The sequence below is a fragment of the Diceros bicornis genome, chromosome 17 (assembly GCF_020826845.1).
Source record: "Diceros bicornis minor isolate mBicDic1 chromosome 17, mDicBic1.mat.cur, whole genome shotgun sequence".
In the NCBI taxonomy this organism is placed as follows: Eukaryota; Metazoa; Chordata; class Mammalia; order Perissodactyla; family Rhinocerotidae; genus Diceros; species Diceros bicornis.
In genome coordinates, this window is record NC_080756.1 from 31,267,629 (window position 1) to 31,281,557 (window position 13,929).

General features: G+C 36.8%; 1 protein-coding gene across 5 annotated transcripts in view; it reads right to left on the reverse strand.

Moving 5' to 3' along the window:
- Nucleotides 1-1,883: 1,883 nt before the first annotated feature.
- FGD4 (FYVE, RhoGEF and PH domain containing 4) overlaps nt 1,884-13,929 on the reverse strand; it is a 206,326-nt gene continuing 194,280 nt past the window's right edge. For 4 of the 5 annotated variants that reach the window (XM_058558530.1, XM_058558533.1, XM_058558531.1 and 1 more), the window contains 3 exons: nt 12,189-12,329; nt 9,649-9,789; nt 1,884-7,880 (listed from right to left, as the gene is read on the reverse strand). In XM_058558530.1, the coding sequence (XP_058414513.1) occupies nt 7,623-7,880; nt 9,649-9,789; nt 12,189-12,329 (540 nt within the window). In that variant the 3' untranslated portion in view covers nt 1,884-7,622. Of the gene's footprint in view, nt 7,881-9,648; nt 9,790-12,188; nt 12,330-13,929 lie in introns of those variants that run through there. The other variant, XR_009222557.1, reaches the window with a different exon arrangement.

The window sequence follows — 13,929 nt, forward strand, 5'->3', positions numbered from 1 at the left end:
GGAGGCTTATGTGAGATAACTTACGTTTAGATGTTTAGAAAGCTTCACACAGGACTGAGCGCACGCAGTAAATATTCCATCAGTGTTTCTCAAATGAGGTTTCGCATCAAGATTAACTGGGAAATTTTCGAAAATACTAATGCCTATAGCTGAATCCCTACAAAAAATAGCATTTCTGAGGGTGAGGTCGGGGCATCACTCTGTTTAACTGCTCCCCAGGTGATTCTAATGTGTAGTCAGGGCTGCAAACTTTTTTTTTTTTTTTTTGTGAGGAAGATCAGCCCTGAGCTAACATCCATGCCAATCCTTCCTCTTTTTCCTGAGGAAGACTGGCCCTGGGCTAACATCTGTGCCCATCTTCCTCCCCTTTATATGGGACACCGCCACAGCATGGCCTGACAAATGGTGCCTTGCTGGGCGCCCGGGATCCAAACCTGGGCCGCCAGCAGCAGAGTGCACGCACTTAACCGCTACGCCATGGGGCCGGCCCTAGGGCTGCAAACTTTTGCATTAACTAAACGATCTCTATTTTTTTTTTAAATAATTTTATTTATTTATTTATTTTTCCCCCCAAAGCCCCAGTAGATAGTTGTATGTCATAGCTGCACATCCTTCTAGTTGCTGTATGTGGGACGCGGCCTCAGCATGGCCGGAGAAGCGGTGCGTCGGTGCGTGCCCGGGATCCGAACCCCAGGCCGCCAGCAGCGGAGCGCGCGCACTTAACCACTAAGCCACCGGGCCGGCCCTAAATGATCTCTATTAATAATATTAACAATCATGTGCTGCATGTCTCATAGGGGCCAGACAATATTATAGCATATTGTCTAATTTAAGCCCCACAGCTTTTCAAGGAAGAGTTTGTGCCTAAAGTCACAACAGTAAGCGGCAAAGCCAGGGATTTCTAGCCAGTTGCCTATGACAGAGTCCTCCCACTATAAGCTCGCTACTCCATGGATGGTTTGAGGAACATCAGCATTGCCACAGACCCTGTTAGAACTGCATCATCCCAGACCTTGCTAAATCAGAATCTGCATTTTAATAAGATCCCCAGGTGGCTCCTTGTACTTGAGAGTTGGAGAAGCCCTGAAGTAGCCACACTGGCTCTCTCCAGCACATTTCCACTCTGGTGTAAGGTGGACCCAAGCAAGTCATACTGAAGAGCCAAGGGCAACATTTATTTTAAAGAATTCCTTAGCTGATGCTGCTTGTAGGCATCAATTAACAAATTAGTTCTCGAAGGCCTGAAAAAGGTAATAAACTTCTAAAAAGGATTATCTCTGGACTGTTTTACTTATGAAATCATACTCAATTCATTTAGGATTCCTTTTTGGCATATCTTTTATTTTTTTAATCAAAAGAAGACAATAAGGTAACTGTATGAAACCCAGTGAAGTGTTCCATGAAATGCCATTTGTATACTGCTTTGTAGTCACCAAGCATCTTTTTCTTATTTCTTGGAATGACCATAAGAGTTTATTAGTGGGATTCAGGTAAATTGTCTAAGGTCACATAATAGGTAATAGGAGGATTAAGACTCAGAGTTCTTTTGACTTCCATGTCTGTTTCACCATATAAGACTGAACTATGTAGGCAAATACCACTACTATGGAGTAAAGCAGTCATTTCCCAGAAAACAGAGCAGCACTGTTTTACTGGTTCCTGGAGATCTAGCCTTGGAGTTATCACAGGGAGAAGCCCCTTTATCTACACCTGGGAACCCTGGCTTCTGTCACAAGCTTTATTCTTGAAAAACTTAACACAGGTCTTGGGGCTGGAGGTGGGAAAGTGTATCAGTACCCTTTGGAGTAACTTTTTTCTGAGCCAACCAAAATCAATGTGAACCGAACATACATAATCCTAGCTGAAATAACATGAGTCTTGAATTCATTTAAGGATCTATTTATTTACAAGATACAAATGTTTAATATTTAATAGGAATTAAAGTGCTTAATTTTACAATGTTTCTAATTCTCTGCCTTTATGACCAAATATACATATGTTACACAATATATACACTATCTGCAAGTTTTTACATTGATACAGCTAGAAAAGAAAAATTACTTTTTGTGTACACTTTTTCACATTTGAGTTAACTCTAAAATTCTAACATACCTTTTCAAACTGATCAGTCAACAATTCAAAAACCCAGATAACACTTATTCAAAACTATCAGTCAATTTTCACTCACAAAATGAAATTCTAGTTTGGTAAAAACAAAAAACAAAAAAACACAACAAAGTTTTATATACAGACATGATTGCTAATGAAGGGAGACGCCCCCCCCCAAGTGATACATTCCAACATCCATACAATGTGTAATATATAATACAATTCTGTTATCATAATGGCCCCCACAGACTATTATATTTCTTCCCAAACCTATATATATTACTCTATGTATTTGGTATTCACTTGTTAAAATATGCTACAATGAGATTTCTTGATTTAAGTTTTCACTAACTCTACCTAATCTCACTAATTCCATCTATAATGAATTTTAGGAGGGGGTGACCATCATGTGACTCTTAGTGACCCCAACGAGTTAAAAACTATCTTGTAGAACCCATGTGCTATTTCACCTCAAAACACAGAAGACACTGCATTCTACCAAACGATCAGTCCAGACAGTAGAAGACCATGATTGACTTCGGAGAGATTTTTTTTTACGTCAGTAAGCAGTGCAGAAAATGGCCCAGTAGAATGAAATTATTATTTTTTTAAAGCCTAAGGGAAAAAGAAAGTAATGACAAGATACTAACGGTATAATTTAGAGGCCAAGGTGAAAGGCCTAGTGCAATGCATCCTATGAGTATGCAATGACAGAGATTTATTTATAGTTTATAGTTTATATCCCTTCTGCAGTTAAATATTTCCCTCTTAACAGACATTGCTCTGATCTGGAGACCAGCAGCCTCTTTCTGTTCCTTCTTGCTTGTTTCAGTTCCTAATCTTATTCCCCTCCACCATATCAGTAAAGAAAGCAAAGTTATCTTCTCATGACATGATTACGGGGCATATATAAGAATGAATTATACTAAAAATCCATGTAAATAATTTATGTTAAAATGTTTAAATTAAAAAGAATAGTTTCTATAAAAATTTCATTCCTGTGGAAAAACAGATTTGGAAATCAACTGTTTTTTTACATACATACATATTCGCATAAAATAACAGAAAGGGTTTTTAAAGTAGATCTAGTGGTCTTTATATATCATACTTATATTTTCTAACCCTGGAGAATCTATAGTAGATAGTAATATGAAAATAAAAAGCAATTTGATTCTACTAAAATTGGATGAGAATGAAGAAGTAACACGATCCACTACAGACGTCAATAAAGTCCTAAGAATAAGAACTGGTTAGCCACAGTTTTTATATTAATACATTCTTGAAGAATACAAAATTTAAGAATGAAAACATTAAGACATTTTTGCCTTTTGAATTAATTTTAGCTTATAAATACCATGTGCTTAATCTTAGACCCGCTAACAAGAACATCATGTGATGTAGGAAATTTTAATTAATCTTCTATTCTGCATCATAGCAAGGATACCTGAAAAAAATAAGACCTTTGTTCCCTAGAAGTTTACTTGCTCTTGTTGGTGCCTTTTCCTCAGGATATAGCCAGCCCAGAAAGATCATTATTAGAGTTATCACAGACAATATGCTCAGAATAAGAACTTAAGGCTTTGAATATAACCAGAAATGAGATCTAAAATTTGAAGGGGAAAAAACACCCTGTTTCCTCAAAGTAGACAAGAAAAAGTAACACATAATTGTAACTCACAGAAGTATTTTTGATATAAGGTTTTTAGAAGGCATCAAAGAATCCTTAACAATGCCACAGTACTATGAAGTTTGTAGTTTTCTTTATATACTTATGACTGCAACAAATATTCTTCTTAAAAATCCAAATGTATATCTATATATGGGGACAGGATACATTTAAAAGATTAGTTCTTGTAAAAACTTTGGTAATTTTTTTTAAGTTGGGGTATTTTTTTAAAAAATTGGGGTAGGTCACCCAGTGAGGGTAAGTACACCAACCTGTAATGTTGTATTAAACTTCATGGAAAATGAGATGTAGCTTGATAAAGTAGTACATATGTGCTTAAATTGTTTCACCATCCGTACCTTTCACAAAAGTAAAAATGCTTTTGATAATCATTTGAATCCAAGGAATAATGCCCCCTTCCCCCACACACTTCTGATTCCCTATACAGAGCAATTTGAATTACAGTATCACTTCTAGAAGTTAATTCTCTATATCCTTGTGACTAGGGGCGTTCATATTAAAATTTCAGTATAAAAACACACCCTGAAGAGTTTTATTGCTTGCATACATGATGGCATTATAGATGCCATTGTTACAAAAGTGGCTGGTGGCATTTTTCATTATTAAGCCCCACTTAAAACCTGGACATAAGTCTGCACTACATTTCATCCTTAATACACCAAATGGTAGACTTTCAATAAAGCAAAATTTAAGTAAATTTAAAAAATTGGAATGTTTTATAATGAATAGCAGTTTTTATCAAAGAAGAATTTTTTAAGTTTGTAGGAAGGGCACTTTAAAGGAAAGATGACTTGAAAAGCACCAAATTAGAGAAAATAAAGAATAAGACCCATATGGAATGTTAGTTTTAATAGGAAAACAACCAATTTTTTTAGGTTCAATTTGTCATGACTGCTCAGGTGTCTCGGAAAGCAAAAGACATTGATTATTCTTGTAACCAGTCACACTTTGAGGTCTTTTGGTTTAGTTGCATGCTTACTAAATGGCTGACTAAGAGTATTCTTTTGCCTTCCTCCAAGTAAAAGCATTAGTGATTAAAAAAAACAGGTGAGAGGGCGGCCAGGCCCAGTGGTGTAGCGGTTAAGTTCGCACATTCCGCTTTGGCGGCCCAGAGTTTGGTGGTTCGGATCCTGGGCACGGACCTACTCACTGCTCATCAAGCCACGCTGAGGCACATCCCACATAGAAGAACTAGAAGGACCTACAAATAGGATATACAACTACGTACTGGGGCTTCGGGGAGAAAGAAGAAAAAGAGGAAGATTGACAACAGATGTTAGCTCAGAGCCAATCTTCCTCAAAAAACAAACAAACAAACAAAAAACCAGGTGAGGCTGCTTCATTGCTTCTCTTTGTGCTTGGCTAAAGAAGATGGTGACTGGATAGCCAAAAATTCTCTTCTAATACTAATATTTCTAATAATTTTTTTGAAAAAATTAAAGATGATATTAAGAGTGTAATAATAAATACCCTCTTTACATGAGTATTCTTTTGATAATCTAAATTAAATAACATTGATTATTATTGAGCCAAAACTTGAGTGTGTCCACGTTACTTCCATTCCAGGAGAACTTACTAGTAGGGAAAGTGTAGTCGTTGTCTTATTTAAAATAGTTTTCAAAAATAATCTAGCCCATAAATCTTCTAATTGGCCCTTACATTTCCATCCTTCTATCCACATTTACAAAAGTCATCTTCCCCTGATAATCATTCTACATTTTTATTGCTTCTCTAGATTAAGAAAGCCAAAGCATCCTCTATAGTGTGGTTTTAACCGTCTCAGTAACCACCCCTAACCACACATGTTGTGTACAAACACACACCCGCACACAGCTAGAAAAGAGAAGCCATGTAAAATTTTTTTAGTCTGTCTCTGACTTAATAGGGCCTAAGAAGCTACCTTTATCTCTTTTTGGTTCCGAGTATTTGGTTTAATGTTAATGATCATGGCCAGTATTCCTTTTATGGAGGGAGGCACCCTAATCATGTCAGCCATAATTAGTTTATCTGCTCCTCTTGGGTGGGGAAAAAAGGAGATTATTTCAAATATTTCTTAACAAGGCCTAAATAAATGTGTGGCAAGCTCAAATGCTGAGTGAATCCATTCTACGTTTAAGGTGTAATCCCCAAAGGCTGAGGACAGTGGGGTCATTCTTGTGGATTTCTAGCAAACTGATGCATTAAAAAGGGGTAATGTTTGGGGCAGGGTAAATGGAAAAAAAAAAAGATCTAATTTGAGAAAAGGATTAAGTTAAGTTAACCAACAACACGAGATTTTAATCATAACTACAATATAATGAAGAGCAGCCTTCATGACAAGGCATCACATTTTGTCTATTAAAATTTACCAGAGGATAAGAGAAGAAAATGCTCAGACTCTCTTCAATCATCTTGTACCTCCTCAAATCCTGCCATTAAAATATTGCTTTTCAATGTTGTGTTCTCCTCCTCTCTCCTTTAGTGAGGTGGTTTAAAGAGTTCAGCGTAAACTCCCATTAATATCTATCCACCCCCCTCAAACATAGGTTGTCACGTGAATTTTGTTTCACAGCTGACAAAGGAATAGGCCCACACAGTTATCTTAAGTGTTAATTATATATAGTTCTCATTTAACCACCCTTAACAGTCTTATGGTAAAGAAAAACATTACACTAACTGTAGTTTCCGTATGTCCCAGTTCTGTGTAAGGTCAGGTATCTTGTACAGTTCAGGTTGTGGTGAAAATTTTTGCACACACTGATATTAACTGCTGCGACCACTGGAGGATTGTAAAAGGTAAAATCACCGGTACGACTTTCACCATCCCAGTGACGAAGATGCACTTTTATCCCAGAATAATCAAGACCAAAGCATTAATTAAACTCTCATCTTACATTTAAATAGGTATTGTTAGCACCTTCAAAGAGAGGCACTGTTTTAAATAGGCACAGAACAAAAAAATAGTACTTTAAAAATACTGTTGGAATTCACTAATATATCCCATGCCACATAAATTACTGCTTTTTCTTATTATAAAAATATCAATACCCTTAGATGTCAATCAGTTAAACATAAATCACCAAAAACATTTCTGAAGTTTAGAACGCTGCTCAATTCCAAGATGAAACATGCTTTATAGTTAAAAAATAAATTAGAGACAAATATGAACCTAAAACTGAAGAGAAAAGCATGTATAGTATATATATATATTTATATTTAATACTATATATACATAATTGCTATATAGTTAAGATATTTTATTCTTAGGAGTATTTCTACAAAAACAAGTATTATCTTTTCTTAATAAGTTGAAAGTTTGAACACCAACACTTTGTCCTTCTTCTTTTGTCTCAAAAGAACATATATTATTTATGCAGGTGGAGTTTTATAAACTAAATTAAATAAGTTAATATAATAGTCTAAACTGTCCCTGTATTTTTTTTTAACCACGGATCTGTTTTGGCAACACAGAGGTATATCTTTCAAAGTGTTACAAGTCCTACATGTGAAAGAGAAGACAGTAAAGGATTTCTCAAACGAAAGTGGCCTATTCTAACCTGATAGTGATAGAATCCATTGATACCATTTTCAAGACAAAAGCACATAATCAAGGAATATCTCATTAAAAAATGCTCCATTTTTCACATTATTTCAAACTTTTATCGGTAGAATGGCTGTGCACATTAATTTCACTAAGAGCACATCAACATATGAAAATAGTCCCCCAAAAGATGCATTTATGAGCCTATATTTTTCAACATAAAGTGCTAAGAGAGGAATAAGGAGAGCTGGGAATGTCTTGAGCTGTAAATCTGGAGACCTCGCCACCCGTGGTTGGTCCTGGAGTTCAGCATTCTGATTTTCTCTTAGAATCAGGATGATCGTCCAAGGTGGCTGGATGCTCGTTAGGACCATCTGGTGTCTCACCTGTGACAGCTAAAAGGATGATTTTCAGCCACTTCTGTTTCAGTTCCTCACTGTCTGCAGCAAAGCTGTGCACAGACTTGGACTGGGTCAGTTTGAAACTGTGTGGCAGGTCTGCACTCCGCGGCATATCGTCCACAACATAGCCCAGGAGTGGAATGGTGGCCTGGGCTCTGACGTCCTAGGCGAGAAACATGGTACATAAGAGTGTGAGATGTATTAGCTTACTAATACAAGATGAAATGCATGGTCCTTCATGATCTGGCTTCTACTACACTTCTTTTCCTATGACCATTCCACGCAGACTTGCACTGTGAGCTCTCCATGGACAGAGATGGAGATCCAGCACTTAGCACACTGCCTGTACGTGAGGCCACTGATAATATTGGCTGAATGAATTAATGAATGAGAGCTGACACCTAAATCAGCTAGGAATCGTTGAGCCCGCACCTCTCTGTGAGGGAGCCCATTCAGCTCTTCATTCAGTGAAAAAGCAAAGAAAAGAATAGTCATCTTATTATATAAAACCAGCAAATATTAATGATGATTTCATTACCAAGCACAGTTTTATTTGGTGTTTCATTCATTCATCTATCTATTTATGGACAGTAAAAGGTTCTAGGAAAAACAACAACATAGAATAAAATATATACCTTGGCATTTTTAGTCTATTTCTAAAATAAAGTTTTACTAGCCCTTAATGCAGAAATAGGCCAAAATACAACAGGTACATTTAAAATTTTATATATTTCCACGTGAGCGCACAATTGGTTTAAGTGTTGTTTGTTTTTTAAGCATAACACAATCCACAGTGCCTGGCACTGCTCTGGTCAGAAGGGAAACCTGCTTGTCTGTTGTTCCTACAGATTTATCTCAGAGCCATGCACGTACGGTTCTCAAAAAACTGTTACTGGACAGTGTTAATCCCAGGTTGATTTAAACTCCTCTTCCTCTCATATTGCTTTCTTTTTCAAGTATCCCTCTATTCAGGAAAAAAAAAACAAAGGCTTACTATTACAGTAGTCCCCCTTATCCGCAGGGGATACGGTCTAACAACCACCCCCCACCCGCATGGATGCCGAAATCTCAGAGAGTACCGAACCGTATATATATGTGTTTTCTCCTATACTTCCATACCTGTGATAAAGCTTAATTTATAAATTAGGCACAATAAGAGATTAACAACAATAATAAAATAGAACACATGACAATATACTGTAATAAAAGTTACTGTAGATCTTAGTAACCTCAGCGTACGATTTTTTTCCTTTCCTTAAGTTGAGAACTTTCACCTTTTCACTTAAAGGAAGCACTTGACTTCTCTTTGGCATATCCGAATTGCCAGCATCACTACTCTTGCGCTTTGGGGACATTATTAAGTAAAATAAGGGTTACTTGAAGACAAGCATTGTGATACCATGACAGTCAATCTGATAACTGAGACGGCTACTAAGTGACTAATGGGTGGGTGGAGTATACAGTGTGGATATGCTGGACGAAGAGATGATTCACGTCCCAGGTGGGACGGCATGAGATTTCATCATGCTACTCAGAACGGTGTGCAATTTAAAACTCATGAATTGTTTATTTCTGGAATTTTCCATTTAATATTTTCAGACCATGGGTAACTGAAATCGTGGAAAGCAAAACTGTGAATAAGGGGAAACTGCTGTATTTCCTATTATTATAAAGGCTCCTTCTTCTTGCTTCTCCCTCTGCTTCACTCCCTTCTCCTCGTCCCTTTCCTAATTCAATTCACCTTTTCTTAAACCCACTGAACAGGAATGAGAGAAGGGGACAAATGATCCATAGGGTAAAGAAATTATTGGCTATAAAAGGAATCAATCAGTTTAAATAAACTTGAATTTTAGTTACTTATTATTTTTCAATTGTAATGAAACCCAGGATTTGGAGGTGAGAATCCCTTCAGACGGACGCAGTTTAGATACCTGGGGGGCACCGTACATGTACAGCACAAGAGGGTCTTGTTTGGGGATCACACACCAAGCTTTCTGCCAAGGTTTTGACTTCTCCATATACTGAAGAAAGCTGCACACCACGCTGTTTCCAGATACTTCTGCTGATTCAATCTAGAAAAATTTAATGAAAAGAAAGTGAGAGTGAGAGAGAGAAGGAACACAAAATGAACCAGAGGGAGAAATAATTCAACTTAAGGGAACATTCATAAAGTACAATGTGTTTATATAAAATGTCTCCTGGGATTGTCCCCAAAATGGTTCATCTGCAATTATGATTTAAACACTCATCCAGAGCAATTACTAGCATGGGAAAATATTTAAGTCAATTTCAACTCTTTGTATTACTAGACCTTGAATTTAAATAAAGTTAAACATTTATTGACTGCTTACTATGCTGGCACTTTTCTTAGTTCGCTATATGTATTATTTCATCTAATCCTCACACCAACACTGAGAAGTTACTACTTTCATTATCTATGAGGTTCAGAGATGAAAGAGCTTTCCCAAAATCACACATTTAGGAACTGGTGTGCAGAATTTGAGTCTGGATCCAGAGCCTGAATTTTTAACCACAAAGCTATACTAATGTCAACCATGTAAAAATGCAACAGCAAAAAGGCAAATACTGACCAGCAATCTTTGTCCTGGAACCTGAGATAATGATTTTTACAGATGAATATTTAAAATCAATTTGATGGTAGGGAACACCAACTTTAGACTCCAATTAAGTGAAATGCTATCTCTCCTCTCCTCAAATAATTCCATTCTTATTACCATGTTACAAAACTTCATACTAAATTATTATTATATTTTGCATTTTGTCAGGAAAAATTTGTGAAAATGTTTTCTCTCTCATTATAGAAGTAACATTCTCAGTTTTGCCTCTTGGCCTGCAGAGACTAAAATATTTTCTTTCTGGTCCTTTACAGAAAAGGACTGACCCTTGGTGTAGAGTACACAACAAACTAGTTGGCACAAAGCAAGTTTCAAATATGTGTTATGGGTGTGTGCATGTGCACACATACACACTTATCTTCTATTTATGGACTTCACATTATATATTTATTTGATTAAATGTGTTAACCTAGTAATTGATTAATTTTTTCCTCAAGTATAAATTTTTCTTGAGATAATACTTAAAACTACTTAGAGATTTTTATTTCATAGATACAGCCTGAAAGTCACCCTTCAAAACAAGTTATTTGATTCATTATACTATGCCAGTCTCATCCATTGTTAAGTCTTGAGGCTGTGTTCCTGGGAGCCACTGAAGCGCGTCGTTCTACCCTCCCTGCCCCAGAAAGCCCCACTTTGGTCTGCCATACAAGCAACATCTATATCCTAAAAGAATTCAGTTATACCTTTAGCTTGTGGGCCTATAGTTTACCTTCAAATGGACCTCGAAGTTTATGATCCTTTTTCAGTTAACAGAAATGACCTTTGTATGCTTATATAGCATAGATGCTCAATAAACACTCACTGATTCTTCATAAACCATAGAAATTCTTAACAAACCAAGTATGTGTATGACTTTAGATACACAGACTTTTGATCATGAGCCTATTCTTCATAGACTTTCCAGGCTATCTTGAACCTTCTGCCACAAAGGCCTTAATATAATTTATTCCTTATGTTGTTAGTATCTTTGGGTATGAAACTCATTTCAGATACAAGCTGCATTATAGTTCCCAGGCTTGCAGGTCTGAATTTATTCTAAAACATGAGTCAACTCACTTGCAAGACATTTCAATAATTTTTTTGTGTGTGTGTGTGAGGAAGATGAGCCCTGAGCTAAGATCCATGCTAATCCTCCTCTTTCTGCTGAGGAAGACCGGCTCTGAGCTAATATCTATTGCCAATCCTCCTCCTTTTTTTTTCCCGCCAAAGCCCCAGTAGATAGTTGTATGTCATAGTTGCACATCCTTCTAGTTGCTGTATGTGGGACGCAGCCTCAGCATGGCCGGAGAAATGGTGCGTCGGTGTGCGCCCGAGATCCGAACCCCGGCCGCCAGTAGCAGAGTGCGCGCACTTAACCGCTAAGCCATGGGGCCCGCCCTAAATGTTGCTTTTAATGCAATAAGTTGGAACAGTTTTTCAGGTAATACTTTAATCTAAATTTTAATAATTTCATGCAGTGTTTTCAAAGCCAATATAATGAAACTGAGAGAAAAGCTTTTCTATTAAAAAATATACTGTAATAATTTGGGCATTAGAAGAGATGACAATTAATACTCTAATATTTGACTATAGCTACCTTCACAAAATCAATATATTTTACTCTCAAATGCATGTTGGTTTAACACAGCACCACCTCTCTTCTTTCTATACAACCAAGTATGATCCCCAAATTCAGGAATATAGAACAAAAAGATGAATCTTGCTTGTCATTCTCCAAATTGTTAAATACTAAGAGAAATAATAAAATGTGTTATTTGTATTCTTCAGGGTTAAAAAATTCTATGTTCTTCCATGAAAATCTAAAAGATAGCCAACATTTCAATGTTTCATACCTCTAAAATTCCTTTTCTTTTCTTTTCTTCACTGTCTGTGAATCCACTTATTATTTGATAACAGTCTTTACAAACCTTGTTCAATTTACCACCATCATACTCAAGTTGAGCTTTGTAATCAGAACACTTCCAACAAACCACCTTCAATTTAAAAAGATAATGAAGAGTGAATAATCATATTTAAAGAATAATAATATTTAAGCAATAATCAGTTATAGTAATAATAAATGAGCAAGAGTTAAATATAAAAGGCAAAATTTTATTAGACTAAGAATATCGCATGAACATTAGGAGTATTTATCGTGGTGTTACAGTGTTTGTGATGGGCTCTGCTTGCTCATCCTTCTCTTCCTGGCCTCTAAAGGTAGGAGATCTTCAAAGGCTTGGTCCAGACTTTTACTCTTCATTCCTCTCGATGTTTCATCAATATTCTCCCAAAGTGAACTCATGATCTTCCCTGCCCTCTGCTCTCTCCTTACCCCTCCTCACCTCCCAACCTGTCCCCCTCTCACAGTGCTCCCTATGACAGGAAATATCACAGCCATCTAACCAGCCATGGCAAGTCAGAAACCTAGGAATCATCCCTGACACTCTCTTTATCTCACCCCTACAGAGTCGCCATATGACAAAGTCCTGCTAACGTTACCTCCTAGGTATTTTTTCAATCTGTCCATTTTTCTACATCATCCTGATCATCTGAGTCCAAGCTATCAATGACCTAGTTTGGACTACTATAGCATCATGACTGGTCCTTGTAGCATTCTTACTGGCCCTCGGCTTCTACTCTTACATTCCTCTAAGCTATTTTCTAAACAGCACCAGATGCCCTCTTAAAAATGTTAATCTGATATGTTTCTCCTCTATTTAAAATCCTTCAAAGTCTTCCCTCTGCTCTTGGATAAAGAACAAATTGTTAATCATGGCCTACAAATTCCTGCATAATCTGCTCCTCTTAACTCCCTGTATCTTCAGTGACACTGGCTTTCTACAGCCCCTAACGTGCTATGCTGTCTCCCTCTCTCATCTCTGCTTCAGTGTGTTGACTTGTTCATCCTTCAGATGTTGACTCAAATCTCACTTCCTCAAGGAAGACTCTGCCAACTTCCAGATTAGAGCACATCTCTTGTTACTGTGACACTAAAGTTCCCTGTGCTTTTTTTCATGCACTGATTAGAGTTTTTAATCATGTACTTGTGTGACTATAATGCAAATGCATGTTATTGCCCAGTGAAGGGTATTTTTTTCTAATTATTATAGGATAACTATTAAAAAAAACTTTCCAGTTTAAAAAATTATCTTCTTACAAAAAATAATAAATGTTGGAGAGGAAGTGGAGAAAGTGAAGCCTCAGATACTGCTGGCAGGAATGCAAACTGGTGCAGACATTATGGAAAACAGTATGGAGATTTCTCAAAAAATTAAAAAAATAGAAATACCATACGACCCAGCTATCCCACTACTGGGTATTTATCCAAAGAACTTGAAATCAACAATTCAGAGAGACTTATACATCCCTATGTTCATTGCAGCATTATTCACTATAGCCAAGACGTGGAAGCAACCCAAGTGCCCACCGACTGACAAATGGATAAAGAAGATGTTTTGTATATATATACAATGGAATACTACCCTGCCATAAAAAAGACAAAATTGTCCCATTTGCAACAACATGGATGGACCCTGACGGTATTATGTTAAGGGAAATAAGCCATACAGAGAAAGACAAACACTGTATGAATTC